Source organism: Rhinolophus ferrumequinum, chromosome 11, assembly GCF_004115265.2.
Source record: "Rhinolophus ferrumequinum isolate MPI-CBG mRhiFer1 chromosome 11, mRhiFer1_v1.p, whole genome shotgun sequence".
Classification (NCBI taxonomy): Eukaryota; Metazoa; Chordata; class Mammalia; order Chiroptera; family Rhinolophidae; genus Rhinolophus; species Rhinolophus ferrumequinum.
The window spans coordinates 13,286,494-13,312,643 of record NC_046294.1 but is presented as its reverse complement, the minus strand read 5'-3'; the positions used below and the strand labels follow the sequence as shown (position 1 = coordinate 13,312,643).

The 26,150-nt window shown below is 43.1% G+C and overlaps 1 protein-coding gene across 1 annotated transcript in view; it reads left to right on the top strand.

Moving 5' to 3' along the window:
* PTPRJ (protein tyrosine phosphatase receptor type J) overlaps positions 1-26,150 on the top strand; it is a 157,674-nt gene that overhangs the window by 118,665 nt on the left and 12,859 nt on the right. The window contains exons 7-19 of the mRNA XM_033120182.1: positions 1,605-1,871; positions 3,023-3,277; positions 9,736-9,993; positions 10,883-11,152; positions 13,059-13,349; positions 16,567-16,698; positions 18,215-18,425; positions 18,536-18,660; positions 19,697-19,784; positions 21,597-21,638; positions 22,183-22,191; positions 22,295-22,382; positions 24,536-24,626. Coding sequence (XP_032976073.1) covers positions 1,605-1,871; positions 3,023-3,277; positions 9,736-9,993; positions 10,883-11,152; positions 13,059-13,349; positions 16,567-16,698; positions 18,215-18,425; positions 18,536-18,660; positions 19,697-19,784; positions 21,597-21,638; positions 22,183-22,191; positions 22,295-22,382; positions 24,536-24,626 — 2,127 coding nt within the window. The remainder of the gene's footprint in view (positions 1-1,604; positions 1,872-3,022; positions 3,278-9,735; positions 9,994-10,882; positions 11,153-13,058; positions 13,350-16,566; positions 16,699-18,214; positions 18,426-18,535; positions 18,661-19,696; positions 19,785-21,596; positions 21,639-22,182; positions 22,192-22,294; positions 22,383-24,535; positions 24,627-26,150) is intronic.

Here is a 26,150-nt window from a genome sequence, read left to right as displayed (position 1 = left end):
ATGTTGGAAGGGGCTCCACTTGTGCCCTTCTTCCTTCTTCCTCCTTCACTGGTGATGCTAAGTGCAGGTGAGGAGGGGAGGATGCAGCTGTAGGAAAGACCACTTGGGGCCCTCAGGGACCCTGCAGGTTGGCAGGCGGGAGGCTCCCTGGGGGGATAGGGCTTGGCATTTAGGGGGTGGGTAAGGTGCAAGGAGGGTGGTGCTCCTCGAGGGGTGCCACTGACAGTGGGGGGGAGCTGTGCTACACACAGGATGCTGTGCAAGAAGGTGAATGTGGCTGACATTGAGTCTGTGGGCCCCTCACCAAGCCATGCACCCCAGGGCTGGGTCTCTCCACAGGAGGGGCCCTTTGCCTGGTTTGCTAAAAGGGATTATGTGGATTAGGGTGGCCCTGGGCCCTGCTTTTTAATGGGGTTTGAGCAGAATTAAAGTGATAGTGATTGCACCGTAGGCTCTTAGTCGTATGGATACACACGCGCAACCTAGTTTGTGTTGTACTGTCCTAGCGCTTGATAAATAATAATTGTAGTAACCTTAAGTCTCTCTACACAGTGTGTGTGTGTGTGTGTGTGTGTGTATGTATGTGTATACACATACATACAAAATACACATATGTACACACGTACGTACATATACATGTGTTGTACCAGGCATTTTTCGAGTAACTTGTTGGGTGGGATGGGGTTAAAGAAGCCATCAGAGGGTGTTGAGACACCTCAGACTAGTCATAGTAGAAAACCACCCCAAGGCTGAAGATCAAAGGAGAGGAAATGGTGTTTCTGGAGCCCAGTGAGGCCTGGGGCAGTGGAGGATGCGGTCATGCCAGAACAGGTGACCAGAAGAGGAAGCAGTCGGGAGAAAGGCTCCTTGCTTTCTCCTGCAGCTGCCTGCTGGCCTGCCCATATTGTTCCGTGGCAGAACCTGCTCCCAGGCTGTCTGGCAGGGTCAGCCTCCTGGGGCACAGAGCCGGCAGGAGAAGGACAGCGGATGGACTGGGTTTGGGATGTAGGGTGGGCAAGTGGTGAATAACTAGACTTTTGTGTTATCTTTTCTTGAGCTTAGGATTGTTGTCCTGATTTTTTTAGATGAGGAGACCGAGCTCAAGTGATTTTCCTAAGATCCACCTGGATGTGAAAGCAGATCTAGCCTTGGAACCCAGCCTCATGCGGGAGTCTGTGATCTTTTACTGGTCACGTAGAGCATAGGGTTCGTTCTTGGGTGGATACCTATATGCTTGAGCACTTTCCTGGGTCACCCTAGCACCTATGGCAGGGTATGTTTGGAGTCCGTGGTAGAGGGGCCCACTGTATCTCTTAGGCTCAGCTCACAAGAAGAACAAAGAGGGACTATGCACTTGCAATTGACCAGGTTGTTTCTTCATGGAAGATGATGCCTGCCTCTTGCTGGGACCCCACACATTTGTGGGTGTTACGGTTGTGGTTAAATCTAGTGGAATAGGAATAATCGCTAAGAGTGTTTCTTAGACTAGATGACATGCCCTAATGACAGCTTCTCTCTCTCTCTCTCTCTCTCTCTCTCTCTCTCTCTCTCTCTTTCTGGCGTGGCCACTCTGGTTATTGTTAACTCTTTTTGTGTCTTCACAGACCTCAGTCAGGTTTTGGATGTCAAAGCTGCAAACATCCATGCCACGAACATGACCCTGACCTGGAGAATTAATGATACTGAGTCATCCTCTGCCTATACCTACAAGATAGAAGTTGCTGCGGAGACCGGTTTCCTCAATTTCAGTGTCAATGAGACGCGTGCTTTCATCACCCCACTCAACTCCAGTACATTATACAACATCACAGTGCGTCCTTTCCTTGATGGCGGTTCGGAGGGCAAACACGGATTTCTCCAAGTGTACACTCGTGAGTTCACACATTGTCAGTCTTTCTTGCCTGCCTGCTATGTGCCAGGCCCAAATATAAGACAAAGCTCTGTTCTGCCCTCAAGGAAAACATAGCTCAGCGTGTGGGTCCACAGGACTCTTACCCCTTCCGATGGGCCGTATAACGGTGGTCACTGATGGACCCGACCCACATGCTGAGCATCCTGTGACTTGCTTTCCTTGCTGTCTCTTTGGATGTTTACAGCCCTGTGACATGGTTGGCATTAGCCTGTTTTGTGGATGAGGAAGCCGAGGTTGAGAGAGGTGCTGTAGGCAGGTGTCACACCTGGCAAGTGACAGAAGTGGGATTAGACAGCTGGGCTATGTCTACTCCAGCCTGTGCTTGGAATGACCAGTCTAGTGTGGTAGAGGCCTGGAGCAAACTAGTACGCCCAGACAAAAAAGAACCTGGCTATTCGTGTCCCTTTGTCTGAAGATACTGATGTTATGTTATAATGAAGCAGGGCACAGCTGTATCTCATCCTTTGCTTGCTTGATTGTCCCTTAAAGATACGATGATGGGCAGCATTTTAAAAGCTTTTAGTTCTAAGAATGTCTGATCATTTAAAATAAAGCAATAATGGTGTACCAGTAGTATAGTAATATAACACTATAATAGTATTGGTAACGCAATGACCTTCATGGTAGGTATTAGGATCCCTGTTTAACAGAAGAGAAAACTACAGCCCAGCATGGTTGGACAGTTTGCCCAAGGCCACAGACCTAGCATGTGGCAGAGGAGGAACTTGGCTCTGGACCCAAGGCTCATCCCACAAGAATGCTTTACTCCAGCGTCTATTCCTTCCCAGAAAGCACACCAGCAAAAGACAAGGTCCTGCTACAGAGCCTGAGCCCTTACCCATGGAGTTCACGCCTTCTCGCATTTCCTGTGAATGACTTTGTACAACCTAAGCAACTGGTTCCTACACTCTTGTAGCCAAGTGTTCTCTCAATGGCCAAAATGCCAGTTTCTGAGGGGCTCGCATTATAGGTGATAATGCAAAGGAGAGAGAAAAGGTCAGGTGTCCCAAGTGTGTATTTAATCTCAGTGTACATATTTTGTGAGGTATACTCAGCCTTGTCTTCTGGAGAAATAGGTTCTTAATCTAGTCATTTACTTTCTTACTTCAGGCCCTTGTCCAGTTTCTGACTTTCGAGTGACGAATGTCAGCACAAGGGCTATTGGCTTAGCTTGGAGCAGCCACGACTCGGATTCCTTTAAGATACTTACTACACAGAATGGAAAACATCTGGAGGAAAAAACCACCAACCAAAGTAGTATTGTCATTGGTGACTTATACCCTGGAACCAAGTATTGTTTTGAAATATTTCCACAAGGACCAAATGGGACTGAAGGGATTCCCCAGACAGTTTGCAATACAACTGGTAAGTAAGCAAATAGGCTGTATTTTCTGTGAAACTGATGTCTGATGTTTCTTAAAGAAAATCAGTATAATTTATAAATGTCGGGTTTTCCAAATATAGCTTTTCTTTTAATTATCAAAGAAAAATCTTTAAAAAACATTTACGACAGGAATGTGTTGTAAATGAATCATGCTATGAAATATGAATAAGAAAAAATCACCATCAATAAATCATGAATCAGAGATAATCACTGGTAACTTTTGATGTATGAGCTTTACAATTTTAAGATATGTGTGCATATATATATATTTAAATATATATACACACACATTCTTGTACATATATATATATTTTTTTACAAGCATTGAACTCACTCTGTACATGTGGTTTTGTGATCTGTTTTTTTCCACATACAAGTTTATTACGAGCATTCTTCCCTGTCAGTATAAATATTTCTTTATTTCTACAAGATATTTTTAATACCTTCCTGGCAATCCATTTTATACATCAGGGGTCAGCAGATAATAATGGCCCATGGGCCAAATCTGGCCAACTGCTAAGTTTTGTAAATGAAGTTTTATTGGCACACAACCATGTTTATTTATGTACTGTCTATGGCTTCTTTTGTTTTAGAAATGAGTAGTTACAACAGAGAATACGTATATGGCCTGCAAAGCCTTATAGAAAACGTTTGCTTATTCTGTGGCCTTATAGAAAAAGTTTATTGACCCTGGGCTAGATCAGTGGTTTTCAAAGTGTGATCCAGGGATCTCTGGGAGTCCCCTAGATTCATTTCAAGGGTCTGCGAAATACTGTTATCATAATAGTAAAATGTTATTTGACTTTTTTGTTCTCATTCTCTCATGATGAGTGTACAGTGGAGTTTTCCAGGTGCTGTATGACATGGGATAACATCATCACTCTAACAGCTACTGGAATGTATACTTGTATATTCTTTTGAAACTAATATAAAATAATATTGACTGTCAACTCTAATTGAAAATTAGAAAACAATAAATTAAAAAAGAGGAAATTGTTAAAACGTGTGCAGCATAGTCATTAGATATTTACATAATTTATGAAGTGATCCTCCCCATTAGTCTAGTGCCCATCTAGCACTCTACATACCAAGTTTCCCGAAAATAAGGCCTAGCCAGACCATCAGCTCTAATGCGTCTTTTGGAGCAAAAATTAGTATAAGACCTGGTATTATATTATATTACATTATATTATATTATATTATACTATATTATATAAGACCAGATCTTATATTAAAATAAGACTGGGTCGTATATTAATTTTTGCTCCAAAAGATACATTAGAGCTGATGGTCTGGCTAGGTCTTATTTTCGGGGAAACATGGTAGTTATTACAATATTATTGCCTATATTCCCTATGCTGTGCTTCACATCCCCATGACTATTTTGTAACTACCAATCTGTACTTCTTAATCCCCTCACCCAGCCCCCCAACTCCCCTCCCTTTCTGGACTTGTATGTCTATTTCCTTTGCCAGGTTAGGGAAGTCTTTAGTCACTATTTCTTCAATTCAAATAGGTTCTCAATCCCGTGCTCTCTCTCTTCTCCTTCTGTTACCCCTATGATGCAAATGTTATTACACTTGATACTGTCCCAGAGGTCCCTTAAACTATCCTAATTTTTCAATTATTTTTTTCTCTTTTGTCTTCCGATTGGGTGTTTTCTGCTACTTGTATTCCAAATTGCTGATTCTGTCCTCTGCTTCATCTAATCTGTTGTTGATTCGTTCTAGTGTATCCTTAATTTCAGTTATTGTATTATTTATTTCTCACTGGTTCTTTTTTGTGGTTTCTATGTCCTTTTTTTATGTTTACTATCTCTTTGTTGAAGTTCTCATTGAGTTCACCTATTCTTCCCCTAAGTTCATTGAGCATTCTTAGAACTAGTGTTTTGAATGCTATATCTGGTAGAGTACTTGTCTCCATTTCATTTAGTTATTTTTCTGGAGCTTTGTTCTGTTCTTTCCTTCGGGACATGTTTCTTTGTTTCCTCGTTTTGGCTGTCTCTCTGTGTTTGTTCCTATGTATTAGGTAGATGCTATGTCTCCTAGTCTTGGCCAGGTGGCCTTATGTATTAGGTACCTTGTGTGGCCCAGTGGCCCAGTCTCCTTGATCATCTGGGCTGGTATTCCAGGAATGTCCCTTGTGTGGGTTGTATGTGCCCTCCTGTTGTAGTTGAGCGTTGATTGCTATTGGCATGTCAGTGGATGGAATTAACTCTCAGGCTGACTGGCTGTGAGTATTGGCTACGTCATAACATATGAACGGCTGTGTGGAGGCTGACCCTACGGAGTGGAATTCATACCAGCTGGCTTGTGTGCCTGTTGAGACCATGCTTTGAGTGTGCTATTTATGGAGCTAATCAGGTAGTGCTCTGTTGTGGTCTGAAGCTGGCCTCTGGATGTGTTGGTTCTGGGGCCCCATGGGAGGGGCTCCCATGCCGGCCAAGGTTAGCCGCTGCCTGTGACTGGTCTGGGGCTACCGGGTAGGAGCTACAAAGCTATCTGTGATTGATCACTGCCTATGCTGGACCTGGAAGCATATGCTGTGAACTGAGGCTGGCTGCCATCAGTACCAGGCCTGGGATAGCTCAGCAAAAGGCCTAGGGCACTCTAAGGCCTGAAACCACCTGCCGGCCTCAGCCACTGAAAGAGCCCTGGGCAGTACATGAGTTGGGTGAGGTGGGGGTTTCAGGGAATTACCCATATGGGGTGAGTGGTGTTTACCAGAGTAATGCAGATTCAGGGTTGGCACCATTGCTGAGCCTGGAGCCACTTACAAAAGTCTCAGAGCTCACCAAAGCTATCCACTGCCCACCTCGGGCCAACAGACCCCTGAGATTTATCCAAGAAAGACTGCTGCTCAGGCTGGGGTTGGTTGTCTGCCACTGAAAGTGTCTCTGGCAGTGCGCGTGCCAAGGTCTGTTGACGGCTGCTGAAAGAACCTCCTGCCATGCATGGGGTTGGGCTGGTTGTCCAGCCACCGAAAGTGCCTCTGGTGGTGCACAAGTTGGGTGGGTGGGGGTGGGCTCCCAGGGAGTCATGACTCAGTCTTTCCCTGTAGTTCTCTAGGTGCCTCCTGAGACACCATTCTTTTGCTGGAGCCCACGGTGAGTGTCTGTGAGTGAGTGATTCTGTGCGTGGGCCTTTTTAGAAGATGCCTGGGTTTCCAGAAGGCTCCATCTCACCCCAACGGATGGAATCCCTGTGGATTGTTACAATCAGATTTTTGTGGGGACTCTTCTTCCTGTCCCTGGAACCCTGGGCTGGGGAACTCAGTGTGGGGGTGGGGCCACTGGCTCTTCAAGGGGGACCTCTGCAGCAGAGATATCCCTCCTGATTCTTGACCACCACATGCAGGTGTGGGGCAGCCCGTTTTGAGTCTCCACCCCTCTTGCCAGTCTTGATGTGAGTTCTTCTGTATGTCCTTAGTTATAGGACTTCTGTTCTTGTAGACTTCAGATGGTTCTCCAGCTTGACTGTTCTATAATTTAGTTGTAATTTTAATGTCAAGGGAGGAGGCAAATCAACGTTACCTACTCCTCCATCTTGTACCTCTCTCCAAGACTCTTTTTATTTTGAATATAGTAAATATAATCTACATAAACAAAAATTCTTTGAGAGCCTTAACAATTTTTAGGAAGGTAAAGGTGTCCAAAGATCCAAAATTTTAAGAATCGCCGGTCTGGATGTACCATATTTTGCTGTGTATAATGTGTACTTTTCCCCTCAAATTTGTGAGGGAAAAATAAGGGTGCACGTTATACATGGGTAGATGGGTAGTACTAATTCTGTATTTATATAAATGTTTTAAATTCTTTTATGTATACTTATGCGTTAAAAGTGTAACTCTAGAAATCAATAACGATAGCTGTATGCAAAATAGTACCCTGGAATATGATAATCAGTTTTGTTGAACTTACTACAAACTTGCAATAAAAGTGATTTCAGCCAACGATTACACAAAATGAAAGGAAGAGGGATGTATTGTTGTCCACAGAGTAAGTGGCTCTGACTTGATTAGATAGGTGATGCCGACTTTATTACCGTAGGGTGGATAGTGCGACGTTTCTCTTCATACACTTTAGATGGGAGCTAGCAATCTAGCTGACATTTTTACAAAAGTTACTGGAAAATCCCTTGGAAAATTGAAATGGAAGATTTTTCCCCCTGAAAGTTTGGGCCAAAAACATAGGTGCTCATTAGTAACGTGAGTGCATTATGGCAAAATATGGCAAAGTATGGTATTGTAAATTATTTAATGATTCCCCTATTGTTGGTCAGGTAGATTATTTACCGCCTGTCATAAACAACATTGTGATGCAACAGTTTTGTTAGTTCTAGAGGCTAATTGATATTGATAAAAGTATTTTATGAGAATAATTTAGTGTTCATCATTGTTTCTAAAATTTGAAATACGATATTTTGGAAAGCTTGGAAAACATACAGTATTCCTTGATCTTTGATTGCGAGAGAATTGAAAATTTTCATTCAGAGGGGAAAGATAAAGAAAGGAGACTAATTCCTTGAACCAGCTGGAATTGGTTGGGCTCTTGAGATTCTCCTTGTGTATGTTTCTTCAACTCTGTTGGTTGAGTTAAACATTGATAGTTACTTGGAAGATTGGCTCCAAGAATAAGGGAACTGCATCCCTCAGGTGAAATTGATTTTCAAGTCTTCATTTTAGATGAGATTGTTGAAATAGGGTCATAATATCAACATATATTTCTTCTTTCTTTTTGAGAATGTTGATAATGGTAACGGGAGACCCTTGATATTGTGTGACTTGCCAATGAGCAGAACTTAATGTAATAATTCTGTAATATGTTAGGAGTCTATCAAGTGCTGGGCTCTCATCCTGTATTTAATTTTTTTTTTAACACAGTGAGGTGGGTGCTATTACCAGCTCTATTTTCCAGAGTAGGAAATGGGGGCTCTGCAAGCTTAAGTAACTGGCCCAGAGTGACAAGGTATTGAACTGACCTCTGCATGGCTTTGAAGACTGAAGTCTGAATCACAGTGTGCACGGACACTTTGGTATGGTGTAGCTGCTGAGTAACTTAGGACTATTCGTGAGAAGAAGGTATCTCTTATACTACAGCCTATAGTTGGGGCCCACTGAATGAAAATCAACAAGAATTGTAAGAAGGCAGTAGACTTTTAGGGGGTTACTATTCTATTATTGAACAACTTTCATTACTATTGGAGAAAATCAATGTAACAGCATTAAAGGCAATTTTGAAACAGGGAAACAAATACCGTATGACCCAGCAATTCCACGTGTACGTATTGTGTCTCTGACAGAATCGAAAACAGGGACTTGAACAATTATCTGTGCACTAATGTTCGTAGTAACATGATTCACAATAGCCAGAAGGTGGAAGCAACCAAGTGTCCATCAACAGATGAATGGATAGACAAGAATAGTATTCATCCATAAAAGGGAAGGGAATTCTGATATATACTACAAGGTGGATAGGCCTTGAAAACATTATGCTAAGTGAAATAAGTCAGAGACAAAGGGACAAATATTGTGTAATTCCACTTATATGAGATGAGGCACCTGAAATGGGCAAGTTGATGCAGAGAGAAAATAGAGGTAATCAGGGCTGGGGGAGGGAGGAATGGGGAGTTGTCGTTTGATGGGGAGAGAGTTTATGTTGGGGGACGATGAAGTGTTTTGGGCATAGATAATTTATGGTGCTGGTTACATAACGTTGTGAATATATTTAATGCCACTGAGTTGCATTTAGTTATATCTGGGCCCTGATCTTTGCATTCATATTGTAGCTGGTTCAGTGTGTAGAGGTGAGATGATCAGAGGACAGTGCTAAGAGTACTCAGGTAGGGGGTTTCACATCTGACCCCCAGCTGTGAGGGTGGAGGGCGTGTGTGTGTGTGTGTGTGTGTGTGTGTGTGTGTGTGTGTGTGTTTTCCTCTTCCCCACCCTGGCCTCAAATGTTCCCACTTAGTAAATATCAACTCTCCATTTCAGTTTTTCTCTTCAGTATGCCTAACTGTGTTTTAGGAAGATGTTTGCTTTTGAGGGAGTGATTAAAAACAATTTGTTGAGAATAATATACACACTGAAAAGCACACATATCCTAAGTGCGTTGTTTGATGAATTTTCACACACTGAACCCATCTCTCTGGTCAAGAACCTAACATGACTTTTACTCTAGAAGACCCCTGAAAGGGGCATTTTCATGACAAAAGCAATGGCCCAGAGAACTGATAAGTTTATCTGTGTTATGGGGGAGCCAAACTTTTTGAAAGAACTGAGGGTATGTATTTCTCACCGATGTTCTGGAATTTGTTCTTTGTGAACTCATTTGAGAGTTTGATGACAAAAGAGCAAATTCTCGGGACAGACACGTTTAAATAAAGCTGGGCATTCTAATGGTTATTAACAGACTTCCTTTTTTCTCCCTTTCCTCTACCAGACTCCAGCGCAGTGTTTGACATCTCCGTGGTCAATGTCACCACAACTGAAATGACGTTGCAGTGGCAGAGTACAGACATTGCTTCTGAGTACATCTATCATCTAAGTGTAGAATCTAAACATGGCTCTAACCAAACGAACACTTCTCACAAGGAGATCACTCTCCCGGGCCTGATCCCGGGCACCTTATATAACATCACGATCACTCCAGAAGTGACCTCTTCCAGCGGGAATTCCAGCTTCGTTTCACAGTACACACGTAAGTGTCCTAGGACGCCTTTCTAAGGGAGTATTCTCCCTGACTTTCCCTTGGAGGGTGGGATGTAAGCGTTGGCTAAGGGGCCATTGTTTCCAGGCTCTCGGTCGAATGTGAAACTAATGCTTAAGCTGAAAACATGGACCTCAACAAAGGTTCTGTTCTTCTCATGCGGCACCAGTGTTGAGCCATGTGGACTTGGAGTTGTCTTTAGAAGCAGGAAGTGATCTCACGAGCATGGGAAACATAACTGTTCCATTCATTCCTTGAGAATACAGACTAGAGGAGGGTCACCTTGTCATGTTGGCGTTGGAAGATAACTGCTCAAATGAGGAGGTTTGCATGCAAGAAGGGGGGGAGGTGTTTCTATTATTTGATCTAAATAAATGTATGAGAGAAATGGTAGTTTATAGTATCTTTTTAGTGTTTTTTTCTTTCATTAGTCAGAGTTCCAAAACAGGTAGGAAATTGTATCTTGAAAATATATTTCAAATAAATTTGAAGTATTAAAAGAAGCCTGAAAAACTAATTTTTTTGAGATTTAATCTGGACAGACATGTTGAAATAAAGCTGGGCATTCCGATGGTCATTGACGGATTTCCTTTTTTGGGTCCATTCACAGACCCTACCGTGGTGTTTAACATCTCCGTGGTCTATATTGCCACCGAAATGTTTTTGTTTATTATGTTTTTTGAGTGTCTTTTTAAATTTATTTTCTGAATGTCTTTTTGAGAAGTCTTCTATGTTTTGAGCCAGCCAATGTTAGATTTATTTATTGTTTCCCAAAAGGAGCCAGACTATTTTTAGATGCAGTAAATAAAATAGTCCTAGAATTCAAGCTAATCCATGTTTTTTTTTTTTTTTTTTTTTTTTTTTTTTTTTTTAAATCAAGGGCCCAGCATTGTGTCCAACATTGAAATACATACTAACACCACAGCGGCAACCTTCACTTGGAAGAACGTTGATAATGCCTCTTCCACGTACACCTACCACCTTCTTATTGAGAAGGATGGAAGTTCCAGCAAGGCAACACAAGAAGTCACAGGTGCCACGTATGCTACAGTCACCAAATTGATCCCTGGCTCATCGTACACAGTAAAGATCTCCACCCGAGTGGGGGACGTTGAGTCCCTGGCACCTGGCTGGCAGTCATTCTGTACAGGTGAGTAGCACCAGGTACCTCTGGGACTTCCTGTGTGGTGCTGACCTTGCAGGCAGGTCCGCCCCAGACTTTAGTTTATCAGGTTTTGTGTGGTGTGTAATAATAGACACTGAGCTCTGTGAAATATCCTATTAGCTTGTAAAATACTGTCTTCCTGCCCTCATCAGTCATTCAGAAAATATTTATTGAGCACTTACTGTATGCCAGGTACTTTTAAATGACTCAGGTAAGTTCCTGCCTTCCTGGAACTTTTGTTCTGCTGGGGAAGATATAATAAGCAAGATAAATAAGTTATTAGATGATGATTACTGCCAAAGAGAGGGGAAAGAAAGAAATCAAGGAAAGGGGAGATGAGATGTGGATTGAAGGTTCCCAGGGAAGGCCTCAGTGAAAAGTTGAGCAAAGACCTGGAGGAAATAAAAAATCCAGCCACATGGACATCAGGGTGTAGAGCATTACAGGCAGAGAAGCAGCCAGTGCAAAGGCCCTGAGGCTGGAATATGCCTGCTGTGCTGAAGGAAGAGCCGCAGGCCAGGGTGGCAGGAGTGCGTCCACGAGAGCAGGAGGGTGAGGGGGTAAAAGGGGAGGCCCAAGGGATAATGGCTGGGGCACGGATGACGTCTAGGCTTGTAGTTTATAGTTTGGCTTTTACACTAAGAAGATGGAAAGGATAGTGTTAAAATGGGTGCTCAGCTTTTCACCTTTCTTCATCCTTATCTTTCACCACAAAAAGTGTGATAAAGAGAATACTTAGCTGTTTTGCAGGTTATGAGGACCTCTGTTCATAGTTCTGATTGTGGCCTGTGTATCACCTTATTCTCCACCCTCTTTGCACCCACACCTTCCCTTCCTTAGACCAAGCCATCCAAGTGTGTTCAGGCTGATTTGGAAGGGGGTGGTCTCCTTGGATCAGCCTCCTTAGTAGTGTAGGAGCTGGAATCTCAGTGACCTCTGACCTTTCACATGGCGTGGCTAAAGCAACCCCTGCAGCTTTGAGTCACCTGTGCTAACTGAGGCTCCATCCCACCTGGTCTAGACTCCGACCTTTGATATTTGGGTAGCTTCCATTGCGGACATTTCTCTTAGCTATAATTATTGCAGCCCAAAGCAGGAGAAAAGTGCACAAGAGCACTGATGACTGGGGTGGATGGAATAGGAGCTGTGGGACTAGGTATGCATTGTGGAGATTACCTTTCCAGGCTTCAGGTGAGAAGGTGGGAGTTTCACTGGGTCACTGGTTAGGGCTGTTCCCGCTTTAAAATGCTGCAGCATTAAAGTAATGATGATATTCTCTCCCAGTACATTAATACTGACTTTTCCATTTATATCAGTTTGATGTTGGCTCTCAAGAAAACTCTGTGCTTTCAGATAGTAGAAACAAATAGCACCTCATTTTAAAGATGAAGAAACTGATCCCACTTACCATTGATTACTGAGCATGTTGTATGTGTAGAAAATGTCCTGGACTTGGATTTAGGAAACCTGGGATCCAGTTTTGGCTGCCCCACTTACCAGCCCTGTCCTCTTATGCCAATTAGTTAACCTTTCCAAGCCTCAGTTGATTCATCAGCAATATGGGATGGTAATCCCCAAAATTAGATGGCATGGGTGAAGAAGTTTCTATCACCAAATTGTTAAGATGTAGCTACCTCTCATGGAGCCCTGTTCTCTTCTAGTTTGGTGACTGACAGCCAGTGTGTCATCCTCAAACAGTCCTGAGCTGAGGCTCAAAGCAGTTGGGTGACTGACCCAAGGTCACGTAGTTCAGTAATGCCCGATTCAAGGTCAGCCTCTGCCACGTGTCTGTCCCCTCATTATGGATGGACCAGGCTTCTGCTCCCCAAGGTTTAATGTTTGCAAAGGCAAAAGCCCTAGAATCTCATGCTGTGCTATACTTGCTTTGCAGATCCTTCCCCAGTGGCCTCTTTCCTCTGTGAAGTGGTCCCCAAAAAGCCAACTTTGGTTCTCAAGTGGGCCTGCCCTTCCGGTATCAACACAGGCTTTCAGGTGGAGATCAGCAGAGGAGACTGGAAAAATACAACAAACCTGGAGGGCTGCTCCTCGAAGAACAGCACTGAGTACAGGACGGACGTCACATATTTGAATTTTTCTACCTCGTATGATATCAATATCACTGCCTTGTCCTGTAACAAGACGGCACTTCCCACTCTAAATACCTGCTTCACAGGCATCACAGGTGGGCTCTGTGGCATCAAGGTGGCCTGGTGGCATTTCGGTTGCCCCTGGAGAGGCTGACCCAGTGGGTCTGCAAGTGTGGCCTAGAAATCTGTTGTGTGTGTGTGTGTGTTTTTAATTTTTGCTACAATGTTTTTGTTGGCATAGACTAGTAATCAAATTCTATAGAAATCTAGTCTGAAAAAGCAGAGTGAGCGGGGCTCATTTTTCACATTCCAAAAGTTTCCTTTGCTTTACAGAATAATTCACTGCCACATTTTCTAAGTAGTGAGTTCATTTTCTACATCAAAATAAGCATTTTTATAGAAGTATTCAAATATACAAAAAAGTAGAGGAAGGTATAAAGAAACCCATGTAGCCATCAGCACCCAGTTGAACATCTGTCAGCATTTGACCAATTGGGTTTCATTTAAATCCCTCCTCCTTACGGGATTACTATTCGACCAGCCATGATCATTCTAGAATTTTATTTGTAAACAGTTCTGTATGTATTGCTCCAAGATAGCGATTCCTTTTTCCTTCCTTTCAAACAGGACCACGTTACTGTTACCATCACACTTAAAAATTTAACAATACTTTTTTCCCCTATTATCAGATATTCAGTCAAGATTCACATTTCTCTAGAATCCATATTAACAAGCTTCCCAGCTGTTTTGGGAAACAGGATCACTCATTGCACAGGTGATCCACCTAATTAATCTGCTGATGACCATCTCTGTTTTTGTTTTTGTTTTTTTTTGGTTGTTGTTGTTCTTGGAAAAATTGCTTCTTATATTTGGCTCACTTTTATCTGTCTTTTGCTCTCCATGTCTTTGCCAAAGATATGTCTTAGGTCGACCTGGTTGAGTTGGTTTTGCTTTATGCTTTTAGACTCCTGGATATGTTTCCTCTAGGGTGTCAGAGTGTTTGTGGACAATTTCTAAAGAATTAGTGGTTGTAATATAAGTTAAAAAAGGCCTCTTCAGGGACACTCGGAAAGTGGTTAAGGGATTCTGTGGACAGAGCCTCAGACTTAGAAAGGCAGACTTCGGTTTGATTCTAAATTCTGCCTTTTACCAGTGGTGTGATCTCAGAAAAACTACTTAACCTCTCTGAGCCTTGTTTTCCTTCCAACACTGTTATACAAATTAGATGAGGTAATGTGTGTGGAATACCACTTCAGAGCTGCCATGTGTGGCTGCTCAGGTTGTGCACTGCGCCATTCCAGGGGACACCATTCCTATGGACTCTGGTGTGCATGGGGCTCCTTGGAGTCGTGTCGTACACAACTGCACAGGACGATGGGCCACCCTCCTTTGGGTTTCTGCAGCACTCCAGAGCATAATAGAAACCATGAACCTTGTGGGTAGATTTTTGTAGTTCTCTTTTTTATGATGTCATCTCTTCAGTAGGTATAAGCTACTGAGAAACAGAAAGCATGTCTGGTTTGATATCTCCAGGCAGAGCACAGGGCCCAGGGCTGAGTAGGAGCTTGTCAGAGGTAGTTGTTTCTGAAGCTGAACAATATGTGGTAGGGTTGGATAATGACCACTGTTGTTTAGTCCAGTGATTCTCTCACTTTTGATCTGTAGCTCCCTTTCCTCACTTGAATTGTTACATACAAATTTCATATGGTTTTCATTTAGTGTAAAAGTGGAGCCTGAGTTTTCTCTGAGAGAGGTAGGAAGTGTTGGCAGAAGAGTTGGAATGATAGTCTTTTAGCCAACGTTGGTTGGTGTTTACTGCGTGTCCGGGTAAAGGACTCTGTGGTGAGCAAGGCAGGCAGGGCCCCTGGAGCATAGGATTGAGGTAAGCCGTGAGAGGGAAAGGGTTTCCAGGCTTGGAGGCGGGTGAGCTAGCGTGCCAGCTGTCAGTCTTGGGGTGGGGTGCTGGCGGGCTGAAAGGCATATCACAGCTCGGAAATGTGGGGGAGCGTTGTTAGGAAGTCTCTGTTGAGACTGTTGACAATTAGACATGGGGACACCGCCTCCAAGTAGCCAATGCTGTCACTTACTTGAGAGTTTGCCGAAGCATGGTTTTCTGTGCTGTTTAATAGAAAATAAAGTGAGCCTCATGTATAATTAAAATTTTTCTAGAAGCCATATGAAAATCTAAGAAGGAACAACTGTAATGAATTTTGATCACATTTTATTTAACTCAGTCTATTAAACGTGTTATTATTTCAACACGTAATCTGTGTAAAATGTTATTAATGAGATGTTTTATGCTTTTTTTGCACTAAGTCTTTGACACCCAGGCTATACATGTGTGCTACATCTGAGTTTGGACTAGTCACGTTTCAAGTGCTCACTAGCGACGTGAGGCAAATGGCCGCCATAGAGGACAGGGCAAGTCTGGAGAATTGCGCTGTGGTTTGAGTTCAGTTTCCTCAGTCTCCCTGAATCTGAAACATAATAATGAAAGCTCTCTGACTGTACGTGGGAGGCAAGTTTATGTAGAGAGTGTGTGGAGAGGGATCTTCTTCAATTCAGAGTTTTCTTCTTTTTGTGTTAATTCAGGGAGGGGCTTCACAAGCCGACCTCAGGGAGGTGAGGCCTCCTGTTATGAAGATTAGCCATGGGACGGTCCTGTGTGTGTGGGCTTTTCTGGTTTCTGGAAGTGGGTCGGGCGGGTTTCTCTAGGTGGCATTTTAAACCAACCCCAGCAAAATGAGGGCTTTAACATGGAGGACGTGCAGCAGGGATGTATGTGGCCAGTCTCAGAGAAAGCACATTCTCTCCGTGTCATCTTTGCCTCCCTCTGTGCATCTGGCCATCTTGTTCTCAGCTGCTGTCCAGTCCCCGTGCTGAGTCCATGCAGTGGGCAGATGTCTGCGTACAGCTCCCAAGTCCCCATCTTCGCGTTCCACCCACACAGCCTCTCTCGTCCTCCTTCTCCTGCCCCAGTTCTCAGGATAAGAAACCTGGCCCCTCTGGGTCTGGAGGGGTCTGGAGATAGAAAAGGCAGGTTATCTTCAACCCTCAGGGCTGTGTCCTGGAGGCTGCCCCAGGGATGTGGCTGGACCCACTGAAGTCGTCACCATGAGCTAGGCAGTGCCGCAACGGTTCCCTTCCCTGCCCCTTGCTTCTGGATTTGCTTTGCATGAGCCCAGCATAAGGCTTCCAGAACAAGGGCTGGACTGGAAAAGGGTACTGCAGCAAATTTACTACTTAGTAATTTTGTCCCTTCTTTGGCTTTAGATGTTGGATGATCATGTATTTTGTTTTGTACTGTTTCAGACCCCCCTTCTCCAGATGAATCTCCTAATATTACATCTGTCAGTCACAATTCAGTAAAGGTCAAGTTCAGTGGGTTTGAAGCCAGCCATGGACCCATCAGAGCCTATGCTCTCATTCTCACCACGGGGAACGGTAAGTTTGGGGGCGGGGAGGGTTTCATTACAGGTTAAATAGCTAGTGAGTGATATGGTGACTGGGTGCCATTTCTGTGCCCACTAAGGTACATTATAGATACAAATACATGTCTGTTTTCACACTGTAGCCTATGATTGGCAGTCGGAGGTGGGAGGGAGTAAGCCATTTGCCTGATGATTTTAGGTCGGAGGTTGACAAGCTTTCTGTAAAGAGCCAGACAGCAAATATTTTAAGCTTTGCAGGATTTACAGTCTCTGTCGCAACTATTGAACTCTGCCGTTGTAATGTGAAAGCAGTCATAGACGATACATAAAGAATGAGTGTGGCTGTTCCAATAAAACATTATTTACCCAAAGGAAGGCTGGCGGGATTTGGCCCATGCACCCTAACTTGCTGATATTTGATCTAGGTTTTTCGGCTATTTTATAACACAGGGTTTTTTAATTGGCAGGATGTGTCTTAAACAACTCTCTCTCTCTTTCTCTCTCCCTATCACACACACAAATGCACATGCACAAATCATAGTCAAAGGCTGACTTTCTCTTGAAAGAAAACAAAACGATTTGTATCTGTAGTGGGAACTTGCAGAGAGCACCCTCTTAGCCGAGAGAGGAGGTGGATGAAAGGCTGCTTTTCCTTAAAGGGCTCCAGGACATTCTTTGAAAGTAAGAAGAAGATGATTTGAAGGTGTCTCTGCTAGCTGCCTGTGGGTGCTTTGCACAGGGCTTGCTTTTAAAATGCCAAGTTTTGTTATTTTTGGTGATTTTTTAAAAAAAATGTGACTAATGCAGTGCAGCTTCTTCTCAGCCTCTCAGCCTGAGATACTGTCTTCATCTCCTGGAGGAAGGTGGAGCTAAAACTCTGTTAAGGGTGTGGGGACCACGGGAGACAGGAATTTGCTGCTGTCATAAACCTGTGGCAAAATTTCAAAAAGTGATGTTGCGATATCTCTCTCTCTCTCTCTCTCTCTCTCTCTCTCTCTCTCTCTCTTCTCTCTCTCTCTCTCTCTCCCCCTCCCCGTCCTCTTCTTTCTCTTTCTGTCTTTCATTTTGGGTCTGTTTCAAGCCCCTAGTTATTTTGCTGTGAAAGTTTTCAGCAAATTCCACATTCAGACCTTTGCTGAATGAGGGAGGCAATATTGCATAGTGACCAAACTGACCAGTACCAGCCTGTGGTGGATGAGACCACACGCTCGAGTCAGATCGTCTGGGTTAGAAATACAACTCTACTATGTAGGCAGTGTGGCCTTGGGTCCTTTTGCGTTCTGTGCCTTCATTTTTCCATCTGTAAAATGGGGATAATAAACCTATGTGATGAGATTATCATGGGAATTCAATGGGTTAATGTAAATAAAACACTTAGAATTTAGTACACATAAAGCCTGACATCGAAAGCATCCTTGAAAGATGACAACTATCATCCCTGTGACCCAGTGTCACCATGAGTGTGGGAGACTTAAATTTCTGTTTGCACTCACTTTTCTTATGACTTCTCTTCTGTGTGCCTTTCTTAGCTGTTGAACCGTCTGCAGATGCTTTGAGATATACGTATGAAGATTTCAAAAAAGGGGCCTCGGATACTTATGTGACATACCTCATAACAACAGAAGAAAAGAGACATTCTCAGGGCTTGTCTGAAGTCTTAAAATATGAAATTGATGTTGGGAATGAATCAACAACACACAGCTACTACAACGGGAAGCTGGAGCCCCTGGGGCGCTATCGGTAACGTCTCCTGGTTCTTGTTCTTTGGGGCTGAGCCTCCTCAGTGCAAAGCTGCATAGGCCTGGGTGTTGGACACATCTCAGCTGCCTCTTTTTCCTCTTGTCCCACAGGGCTTGTGTGGCCGGCTTCACCAACATCACCTTTAACCCTAACAAGGACGGACTCATAGATGGGGTTGGGAGCTACGTGTCCTTCAGTCGCTATTCAGAGGCCGTTTTCTTGCCCCAGGATCCAGGTAGAAGAACAATAGTGCTGTTAGCAATTCAGTGGGTTTTTGCTGTAGTTGTCCAGAGAAAGCTGGGTGTCTGCATGCCGTGTTGGGCCCCAAAAGCATTGGAGTGCCTGGCTTCTCCTCTCAGAAGTTGAGACATCACTGGGCCATGAGGGCCCAGTTCCGCTTCCTCATCTGAGATGCCCAGCTCACTCCCCCACCCACTCTCCCTTCTCGGAATGACATTTGGCTTCAGTGTGCACATCATTTAGTCCTCTTTTCTCGATGTGGCCATTTGTGCGTCCATGTGCCAGACATACAATGTACTTTTAGTACATAGAAGCCTTGAAGGAGCCACAGAAATCGTCTTGTCCAGCTCCTTTTAGAAGTGAGGCTGCGAAGGCCCAGAGAGGACCAGTGATTTGCCCAGGGCTGCACCATGTTAGAGGCAGGCCTGACACTCTCATCTCAGACTCCTAATCGAGTGCTGCTGGCCTTGATCACACACAGCGGAGTGATCTAGGAGCTTCAGGTACCCAAAGCGGGCACATCCCCTACCTTCAGGCCAGAGACACACGGACCACCTGGCTTGTTAGCTTGTCTGGTTGTCGGCTATAGGAAAGAATTCCTGTCCCAGATGTGAAGTTTGGGGAGCCCCACACCCTTCCCCAATAAACAGATGGGTTTTACGTATGTCACCTGAGCATGGTGCTGTGGGTGCTTCTGCTCGTATGTGGGTGTTTGTCCCAAAAGGTCAGAGGTGGCGGGAACGAGATGGAACATGGTTCCCTAAATTTGCAGTTGGGGAAACTGAGAGCTGGAGAGGAGCAGTGATTTTCTCAGGACCTCCACTTAGTGGTGGACTGGGGATAAGTAACCCAACTTCCAAATGCCTGGACTGGTTTTAGGTCCAAAGGTATTTAAGAGTGTGTGTGTGTATGTGTGTGTGTCTGCACGTGTCTGCACATGACACAGACACCCCACCCTCTCAGGTTCGAGGGCTCTTCTGATTGTTGGTAAACACACCACTTCAAGTGCCTCCCATTTGGATTTTTCCCAGGTGTCATCTGTGGAGCAGTTTTTGGATGTATCTTTGGTGCCATGGTTATTGTGGCTGTTGGAGGCTTCATCTTCTGGAGAAAGAAAAGGTGACCCTTGTTTATATTAATAATAATACCCGACTTTTTAAAGGGAGCTTTTTCTTATGGAAAAATTCAGACATTTACACAACTGGAAGGAAGAGTGTGATGAGCCCAATGTCCCTGTCGACCACAGTCTTGACTATCTGGCCAGTCTTATTTCATGTCAGCCCCCGAGCTGGAGGATTCTAGAGCAGATCCCAGCCCTGACATCAGGTCACAGGAAGCACTGCCGTGTAGGCTGCTCCTCGCAAACAGTGCCTTCTAGTTCACAAAGCAGTTTCTTGGGGTTAAGAGATTCCGGGTGAGAGTTAGCTAAGTTTAAACGCTCGCTTGGTCTCTGACTAAGTAGCTGTGAGGGAGCTGAGCGTTATCAGTGTCCTCATCTGTGATATGGGGATAATAACACTGCCTATGTCATCACGCCAAAGAGCATTAAATACAGCGCTTCCCACAGTGCCTTGTGCCTCCTGTGCTACGATCATTTAATCTGTATCACCACCATTTGGGGTAGTTAAATAGTAAAAAGAGCAACTCTGTTTTGAGCACTTACTGTGTGCCTGGATTTCTGCTTTCTGTGCATTCTCTCACTTGTGGGTCTCTGTCAGGCAGGCCTCATACACTCTGCTGTCAGGAAGAAGCCGAGTGTAGAAAGTATGGAAATGGCCTTGAACTTGGTCTTTGCTCTTCCGTGCGTGCCCTCTTGCCTGACCGTATGATGTGCAAAGCCTGTGTAGCAGCTGGGATTCATTTGTTATTTCTTTCTAATATGGTTATACTTGGTTCTTCTGTTGCCACCTTGCCCTATTGAGTTGGCAGGAAGTGCCTGGGTGCCAGTTTTTGAATTAGTTTCTCATTTTTGTTTTTACAAGACAGGGGTCAAAAACAGCTTTATTGTTTCTTATTAAAATAAAATTAATACATACTATGGCAAACCAAAACCAAAACAAACAAACAAACAAAAACAAAAAAACCAACAAAACACCAAACAAACCAGGAAAGAAGAGCAAACAAAATAGGTAGTCCATAACTGCAGCACCCACACAAAACTACCCTTAACTCTGATGTGATTACGAAACTCACGCACAAATACTTATGTACATACAAACACAAGTGGGATCATAGTATACATATTGTTTTATAGCCTGCTCTATTCATTTAAGCACGGACAGCTTCATTTTGTCTTCATTTTAGTGGCTATATAGTATTGAGCTGTATGGATATTATTTAACAATTTCCTAATTTTTTTTTTCTTTTGCCACAGTTACTTATCCCTGTCCCTAAATCTTTGGGCACATTCATGATTATTTCCTTAGGCTGAGTTCCAAGCTGCTGAGTTGCTGGGTCAGTGGGTAGGCATGCTTTCCATTTTGATACTTATGCCAAATTGCCTTCCAGAAAGTTCTTTTTAAACACCAGTGTGAGGTTTAGCCAACAATGCAGGAGAACACCAGATGCCCCCCTACCTGGCTATGCTGGATATATTTTCTCATCTATTCCATTAACTTATTAGAAAGGCTTTCTCAAGAGCAGAGTGTAAAACAATGAGTCTCACTTTACAGTAAGGTAATTCTGTAAAGAAAGTCCTAAAAGCTGCTGGAGTAAGATTCTTACATACTTTTAGAGGGTACAAAAGAAAGGAGCTTCACAGATTTATAATCAGCATTTTCTGCTTACTTAGACACTTAATTTTAATATCAGTGAGCAGGAGTTAGTTTTGTATATGAACTAATGCCCAGGGAAAAGGCATTTTGAGATACACGAAAAGGACAAAGCACACAACCATTTAGGTCTAATGTTTTATTTTTTCTTTGAAAACAGGAAAGATGCAAAGAACAATGAAGTGTCCTTTTCTCAAATTAAGTAAGTCTCTAGAGTTATGAGCTTTATTTTAAGACATTTGATTTCCCACCTGTTCAGTGATTATCTAGAGAATTTTTGATGGAACTTGCTATCATGTTTCCTGATTGACACATTTGGCCATGATCATCCAGAAGCCTTGCGAGCTTTGTTATTCTGCAGGGAATCTGTGTTTATTGGTCTCCTGCAGCTGGCTTCCTGCCATGTTCTGCTATGGCAGGTAGAACCACACTTGCAATATTCTACCAATAATTCACGAATAAATATATATTTTGTGATTTAAAAAAAGGTGACCAAGATCTGAGAGCAGAGAACTTGCTCAAAGTCACAAAGCCAATCACAGGTTCTAGAAGTCGGATTTCCCTTTGCATGTTTCAGAGTTTTGTAAATAACATTATACAACCCCTCCCCCAACTTCCCTTTCCCCTCACAATTATACTGTAGTTTTTCATTTTTTGGGAAGATGTTTACTATCATCTTCAGAGGCATGGTTGAGTCATTTTTTCTAATTGCTTGTTTTTTTCTTCTTTCCCTTTCCATGATGAAGACCTAAAAAGTGAGTAAGCGCTTTGCTTTTTTTTTTTTTAACTTGTATTTTTCTATTCTGAGTGTGAATTAACTGAATGTGAAAAATCCAATGCATTGTTTTGTTTTCTTAGATCCAAGTTAATCAAAGTGGAGAATTTTGAGTCCTACTTTAAGAAACAGCAAGCTGACTCCAACTGTGGGTTTGCAGAAGAATACGAAGTACGTGGTCGTAAATATTAATGTTTTTCATTGCTTTATGTTTTCCCTGAAAGTTGGAAAGCTGCCCGTTTTTGTTTTTTGGTGAAGCTCTGGGTAAGAGACTCCCCTCTTAGTGGGGAGAGAGGCTCTTCCGTGTCCCCCGGGGTCACACTGTTACTGTGTTGCTTATGAACACTTAGATGGACCTTCGATTCTAGTGGATTACATGTTTAATCTTGTTCATACCTGAAGATTGTGCAGAACTGTATAGAAACTGTGAATTCAAGTTGCAGGGCTATTAACTAGAGTCATTAGGAGGCTATATGAGCTGGAAAGAACCAGAGGGGAGATTTGGCGGGCAGGGGCTGATGGCTGTGTGGTAGAGGTGGGTCCTGGAGGATTATGTGATGTCCTGTGGAGAGAGCCCCATCTGCCCTACCCCCAAACCAGCCCAGGAGCCCCTCCTCCAGAACAGCCACACACATTGCCCTCCATGTACTACCCCTGCTGCAGCGTGACCTCCTCCATTGAAGTGCTATGCACCATTTGTATTGGTGTCCTGTGGCTGTTGAAGTAAAGGACCACAAATGGTGGCTTAAAACAACAGAAATGTATTCTTTCACAGATCTGGGGGCCAGACCAAGTGCAAAATCAAGGTGTCAGCTGGGCTGAGCTCCTTCCCAAGCTTCTGGGGGCAGAATCCCTCGTTTCCTCTTGCAGATTCTGGTGGCTCCATGTGTTCTCTGGCTTAGGGCTGCATCACTCTAGTCTCTGCGTGTTTCCTCCTCCTCCTTCCTGTGCCTCTCTCTGTGTGCCTGGGATAAGGACACCGTTCCTGGACTTAGGGCCCATCTGGATGATCCAGGATGACCTCATCTCAAGATTCTAATCCATTACGTCTGCAAAGCCCTGTTTTGCAAATAAGGTCACATCACAGGTTGTAGGGTAAGGATGGAGAGGTGTCCTTTTTGGGTCCACCGTTCAACCTATTGTACAACTCAAAGCACAGCTCAGCGGCCACCTCCTCTATAAAGTTTTTTCTGGTGTCTTTAGGAGGACTTGATTTCTGTGTCTCCATGCCTGTTTCTCCTGTGCCATGGTGCTGGTTACCAATATCCTGTGTTTATTTAATTCTGCCTTGTTGTAACATTAGTTATTTCTGTCTGCATCTCTGTCCCAGGTCGTAAGCTGCTTGAAGGCAAGGATTGTCATTTTCTTTTGACATTTGCATTAGTTTCCAAGGGCTGCATAACAAAGTACCACAAACTGGGTGGCTTAAAACAATAAACAGTTGTTCTCTCACAGTTCAGAGGGTGGCTTCAAACAATAGACAACTGTTCTGTCACAGTTCTGGAGGCCAGTCCTCCCAAATCAGCATGTTGGGCAGGGCCACACTTCCTCTGAAACCTCCAGGGGAGGATCCTGCTTTGCTTCATCCAGCTTCTGGAAGCCCAGGCATTTTTGACTTGTGGCAGCATAACTCCAATACCTGTCTCTTTCTTCATGTATCTATCTCCCCTTGTGTGTTTGGCTCTGCGTCTTTTCTCTTCTAAAAGGGCATCAGTCACAGTGGATGAAGGGCTGGCCTACTCCAGTATGACCTCGTCGTATCTTGATTACATCTGCAAAGACCATAGATCCAAATAAGATTGTATTCATAGGTGCTGCAATTTTGAACTTCAACATATCTTTTGGGGGGACATAATTTAACCTATAACATCCCTGCATTCCCCCTTTAAAACAAAAGAAATAGTTTTATTAAAGTGTAATTACAAACAATAAATTGAATATATTTATTTCCCCGCAATTTTACTGAGAAATAAATGACACACATCACTGTATAAGTTTAAGGCATACAGCACGATAGTTTGACTTACATATGTTGTGAAACGATTACCTCAGTAGAATTGGCTAACATCTATCTTCTCATATAGATATAGTAAAAAAAAAAGAAAAATAGAAAAAATTTTTTTTCTTGTGATGAGAACTCTTAGAATTTACTCTCTTAACAACTTTCCTATATATCAGATAGGGCATATGTGATATATAACAGTACATGCTAGCTAGCTACAGTCGTCATGTTGCATTCCCACTTTACTCTGTCCGACTCTGTAATCGGTGTAAATAGTATTTGAACACTAACTAAATATACGACTCATTTGTTTTGTTTTCAGGATCTGAAGCTTGTTGGAATTAGTCTACCTAAATATGCAGCTGAACTGGCTGAAAATAGAGCAAAGAATCGCTATAATAATGTTCTGCCCTGTAAGTTGTTTTTCCACACGATCTTCCCCTTTTTGTCACTGGCCATTGCAGCTCTAACAGTAGAAGGGAGGGAACCAAGATACTAACTAGCCACTTCCACAACCATTCATTAGTCACCTACTGGGTGCTAAGCACTGCATTTAGGCACGTTCCATTGAATTCAGTCCTCATGACAACCTTATGAAGTAGGGAAAGTGAGGCACAGAGTGGCTTGTCCAAAGTCACACAGATCGTCATGGCAGGACCAAGCTTGGACCAGATCTGTCATTTTCATTCAGGGACAAGGCCAGAGCATGGGCTCTTAACCCCTCTATCTCTTCAGCCCTGTTATTTCAGTTAATGTAGTTCTGGAATGAAGGAACAGGAGAACAGGCTACTTGTCCAGACACGTCTCTGGTGGGCTGAGAACACTGCATAGCTAAATATGAGTAATATTTGGATTCACTCCTGTTTTTGAGAATTAACAATGTCTGCAGCCCTAACCTGTAGGCATAACAAAAAATTGAGTTTAAAATGAGAATTATATATTACAGCATCTGTTAAGATGAAATGTAAACCCTCCTCCATAGAGAGTTCTTTGTAGTTTTTCTTTTAGGTGGGGATTCAGGCACAGAAAGATCAGTAGATTGCAGCTATGTTCTGATTCAGCTGAAATTTATAGGCTCCACTGATAATTTTTGTACTAGGACATTGTCTTTTTTGTTATTTGAAGTTGGTTTTTCTTTCCTGGCCTAAAATGTTACCTTTGTTTAGATTCAGTATTTTCTAGCTCCCAGTAGGTTCTTTCTCTTCATTTTCTTCCCTTGTATTGACAGTAGACATTGACTCACATTCTGAGAGAAATGCTTTTAAAACTGAGCTGGTGGGACCTGCTCTTCTAGGGTTAACTTGGAATTATTGGTCTATTCTCATGACTGTCTTTGGAAAATTTGAGATCCAGAGTACTGAAGATTTTAGGCTGAAACTCATGTTGGTAACTGGGTTTAGAACTCTTATATATTTTGTCCAGGGGAGGATGAGACAGTGTGCAGTCAAAGTCAGGGAAACGGAGATCGTGCTGCTTACAGCTCAGCCTGACATTTGAGTCTAAGGTTATCATTTCATTTCTTGAGTGGGCAAGTTTGTATGTGTGTTTCTGAGATGTCAGTTTTTAGAAAACGTGAGAATTTTGTGTTTTAGAGCCTCTCACCCATAGAAGTCTTATACATTCACTTTATTCTTGAATTTCGTACTGTCATTTTATAACAACTTTTTTATGAGAATAGAGAAATTGTGAGATACTTCACAAGTTATGTAAAGGTCAAACCACTACGCTGTACATCTGAAACTAATATAAAATATTATTGAATGTCAACTATAATTTAAAAAGTCACAAGGATATATAGTGCAGCATAGGGAATACAGTCAATAATACTCTAATAACTATGTACAATGTCAGATGGATAATAGACTTATTGGAGTTATTACTTTATGAGGTGTATAAGTGTTTAATCGCTATGTTGTTTTGTGCACGTGAAACTGAAA